At 43.7% G+C, this 4,694-nt stretch overlaps 1 gene segment (V, D, J or C); it reads right to left on the bottom strand.

Moving 5' to 3' along the window:
- Positions 1–208: 208 nt before the first annotated feature.
- LOC109501106 lies at positions 209–890 on the bottom strand. The segment is given in 2 exon segments: positions 209–570; positions 662–890. Coding segments are annotated over 2 exon segments (408 nt in total).
- Between the last annotated feature and the right edge of the window lie 3,804 nt (positions 891–4,694).

Genomic DNA, 4,694 nt, shown 5'->3' with positions numbered 1-4,694 from the left:
ATTACACTGGGTTCGTAAATGTTTGGGGATCACATGGGGCACATAGAAAGCAAAGATAGCTTCTTACATCTATTTGTCATCAGTGCTCAGTACAGTACCGAGCACATAAGGATTCATGAACAAATTCTGTGGCTTGAAATTGTAATTTAGTTATGATGAGTGACATATCCTAGAGCCACACCACCTTCTGTGGAGAGCCATACAGGCTTCAGGAAAACAGTTTCACTGTGGTACTCGGGGGTTTGTGCTCAGCTCCGCCTCCAGCCCCCACCACTGTGTCTGTCACCGCACAGAAATACACAGCAGAGTCACTCCCAAGGACGGATGGTTTCTTCAGGTGGAAAGAGGTTTGGCTCTTATTAAATTCAGCCTCAAAACCGTAGTTGCCTTTGACCAGGTTGGCCCCTGTGATGTATTTCAGAAGGAACCGGAGACCTTGGTTGCGATGTCGGACGTACCAAAAGAGATACGGGTTTCCAGAAACCGAATAGTTGCATTTCACAGTCACTGGATCCCCTTCGGCAACAGTGACCTGATCTGGCTGAGACACTGACTGAGCTCTCGGCCCACCTGTAAATGAATCCACACTCCATCAGTGAAGCTGCTGTAAAGCATGTAAGTGGGTAATACAAGTGGAAAATGGGGAAGGCATATTACTCACTCAGTGTGAAGACAATCGCAAGCATCGAGATGCATGCAGAGGCCATGGTTTAAGCCGCGCTGGCTGGGGACTCCTTTCCAGCCCACCCCAGCTGCAGATTAAGTCCCACCCCAGAGAACAGGCTCTCAGAGAGGGATCAGCACCCTTTTGTCAGGGCAGAGTTTTAATAAATGGCTCTGCTTTGGGGAACCTGTTGTTTCCTGGCACCTGTGTCTTTCTGTTGAGCAAGCTCTTGGCTCAGATTCTGCAAAGCTAGGTGAGGAAGCCAGACTGCTATTCCTCTTGCACCTGGAACAAGCCTCACACTACATCGCCCCCTAGCGCCCACACACAGACCCGGGTGACTTAAAAAAATTTTTTTTTAGTGTTTATTTATTTTTGAGAGAGAGAAGGACAGAGCACAAGCTGCGGAGGGGCAGAAGAGAAAGGGAGACACAGAATCCGGAGCAGGGTCCAGGCTCTGAGCTGTCAGCACAGAGCCCGATGTGGGGCTCAAACTCAGGAACCGTGAGATCATGACCTGAGCCGAAGTCCAACACTTAACCCACTGAGCCACCTAGGCGCCCCAGAGCCTGGTAACTTTATCATCAAGTAGCTGGAGTTTCCAAGTCTTACCATCATAGGGCCAGAATTCTGGATGTTTACACTTTCCATGAGCCACAAAGGGAGAATTTGCTGTTCAAGGAAAAGAAGCAGGAGTCTGTGAATCAAAGTGGAAAAAACACATGTCGAGTGGATCAAGGTTTCACTGGTTTGTGCTCTATTTAGATAACATAAAAGACAGAAGGGAAGTAGAATTTTTTTAATAGGATGGGAAAATAAATAGAAAAGAGGAGGAAAAGCATAGCTTTGGGTGAAAAGGGAAAGAAAAAGAAAAATGAGCGATAAGAAAAGGCAAAATAGGGGCACCTGGGTGGCGCAGTCGGTTAAGCGTCCGACTTCAGCCAGGTCACGATCTCGCGGTCCGTGAGTTCGAGCCCCGCGTCGGGCTCTGGGCTGATGGCTCAGAGCCTGGAGCCTGTTTCCGATTCTGTGTCTCCCTCTCTCTCTGCCCCTCCCCCGTTCATGCTCTGTCTCTCTGTCCCAAAAATAAACGTTGAAAAAAAAAATTTAAAAAAAAAAAAAAAAAGAAAAGGCAAAATAGGAGAAGAAGGTAAGAGAAGAGAAATCAGAGAGGAAGAGAACCTTGTTCTCTTCAGAAATAAATTAGAGCCAGCTTCTATGTAAACGCTTTGGACTGAAAAATAATTGTTTTGTTTTCTAGGTTGGGCCTGTGGGAGAACCCTCCCCATAATGACCTTTAAGTAAAGATTCATACAAAATGAACTTGAACCCAGCCTTTAAATATTTTTAAGGAGAGAAAAGGAAGGGATGGTATTATATGCTCCTCCTGACACAGTTGTCCTGTTAAATAGTAGATTATAAAGACAAAAGGAAAAGCCCTCTGTGAAGGAGCTGAAAAATAGAGATTTTCCACGCGGGGAGGCTGTTTAGAACAAAGTTCAAAACTTGATGGTTAAGTAAGCTTGAGGTACTATGATGATAAAGGGCTCATTTTGAGGGGAGTAAAGTGTTGTACTTAAAAAATGCCACAATAGTGGCAGAGCAATTGTTCAATAAACTTTATTGAAATGAAACAAGTAAGTATCAATATAAAGACATCATTCCTCTGATATGCCTTATTTTTCCTTTAATGTCCAGGAGCACTGGTGGCTCAGTTGGTTAAGCCTCTGACCTTGGCTCAGATCATGACCTCACAGCTCAGCTGGTGAGTTTGAGAGTTTGAGCCCCAAATCAGGCTCTGTGCTGACAGCTCAGAGCCTGGAGCCTGCTTTGGATTCTGTGTCTCCCTCTCTCTCTCTCTGCCCCTCCCCTGCTCGCTCACTCTCTCTCTTTCTCAAAAATAAACATTAAAAATAATAATGTCCAAATAAGCCATATATTTTAGGAAGAGATTAGAAAATCTCTTTGCTTTGAATCAGAAGAAAAGCAGATCATAGCTGTTTCTGAAAGCGTTGCTAAGTATCTCGTACATAAATGGTTGAAACCTTAACACTATGATAATGTCTTTCTTTGGAATATGTAAATTAGCTTTAAGTACTCATCCTCAAGCCGCAGGAGGCCTGTGATGAATAGGAACCTATAATAAATTCCTTCTCTTTCTGCCTAGCGCCTAAGAGGAGTGTTAGCCTTGCATCTTTGAGGGCCCTGGCAATCACCTCAAGAGGATATCTGGAACAAAGTTTAATGAAAAGGATATTTTAAACTTTTTGTGGGCAGATTTAAGGGAAACGTGGAAGAGAAGGTGAAGCACCCAGGGCCTAGCAACAGCCAGAAGACTGAACCATTTGTAGGCCTGAAGGGAAGGAGAAGGAAGAAATCACCGTGACCTGGGGACACCTGCGAATGAAGGCAACTACGACCCAGCAGGACCTATGGGCTGGAGTACAAGGAAGAAGACGTGGCCCACAGCAATGTCAAGGAGCTTCAGTCCGAGATCCCAGGTACTTCTTTCAGACTGCCTACTGCCTTTCCCGTTAAACTATTTATAAACATCAGAATGCTGTAAATGTCACTGATTTCCCAGGAGACGACAAGAGAGGATTCATGTAAAATAATGAGAAAGCCCTTTGCAAACATCAGACTCTGAAATGTAGGTTGTATTCATGATAGAAGTATCAGAGAAAAATCAGCACAAGATAAAGTTACTGGAACAAAAAGGAAAATCGGTGGTTTTTTTCATATGAAACATGGGATTCAATCCAACTAAGAAAATAATACTTATTTCACATAAATTAGGGAACTCTCAGAAGAAAGGGGGGAAATCCATGATTTAACTTCTCTCCTTCCAATAGAGGACACCATAAACCATTGACCCTCCTCATCTCCATGGACTGAAGAGATTTTCTACTTTCTTTGGGCCCAGTACTTTCCCTCACCTGGACCCAGTTTCCTTACTGATTCCTTTTAGTTTAACGATAGCTCAAGCTACACTTGAGGTGTGTTGTAAGTTCTAGGAATTGTATTTTTAAAGAAATACAAGCCAACCAGAAACTGTTTGAGGTGTACAATAGAGAGAGAAATAAAAAGTGTGGCATACCAGGCCCCTGGCTGGTTCAGTTGGTAGAGCATGTGACTCTTAATCTCAGGGTTGTGAGTTCAAGTCCCATGTTAGGTACAGAGATTACTTAAAAAGAAAATCTTTTAAAAAATGTTTTTTAAATAATTGGTTTTTTTAAATGTTGCATACATATAATAAACGGTTAGGAAAACAAATATTTACTATGGAAAAAAAACTGCTCGGTGGCAATGTGAAATCTGGTAAAAAAATTATAAAGGAGACATGTGGGGGCACCTGGGTGGCTCTGTCAGTTGGACGTCCGACTTCAGCTCAGATCATGATCTCACAGTTTGTGAGTTCGAGCTCCTTGTTGGGCTCTGTGCTGACAGTGCAGACCCTGGAGCTTGCTTTGAGTTCTGTGTCTCCCTCTGCCCCACCCCCTGCTCATACTCTATCTCTATCTCTCTCAAAAATAAATAAACATTGAGGTGCCTGGGTGGCTCAGTTGGTTGAGCGTCTGACTTTGGCTCAGGTCATAATCTCACAGTCTATGGGTTCGAGCCCCACGTCGGGCTCCTTGCTGACAGCTCAGAGCCTGGAGCCTGCTTTGCATTCTGTGTCTCCCTCTCTCTCTGCCCCTCCCCCACCCATGCTCTGTGTCTCTCTCTGTCAAAAATAAATAAAACATTTTTAAATTTTTTATTTTTTTAAATTTTTTAATGTTTTTATTTTATTTTATTTTTGAGACAGAGAGACAATGTGTGAGTGGAGGAGGGGTAGAGAGAGAGGGAGACAGAATCTGAAGTAGGCTCCAGGCTCTGACTTGTCAGCGCAGAGCCTGACGTGGGGCTTGAACTCACAGACTGAGAGATCATGACCTGAGCCAAAGGGATGCCCAACTGACTGAGCCAACCAGGCACTCTCCAAAAAAATTTTTTTAAATGAACATTAAAAAAAAAAAAGGAAACCTGT

Source organism: Felis catus, chromosome B3 (assembly GCF_018350175.1).
Source record: "Felis catus isolate Fca126 chromosome B3, F.catus_Fca126_mat1.0, whole genome shotgun sequence".
Classification (NCBI taxonomy): domain Eukaryota; kingdom Metazoa; phylum Chordata; class Mammalia; order Carnivora; family Felidae; genus Felis; species Felis catus.
This window is presented reverse-complemented; position numbering and strand designations above follow the sequence as displayed.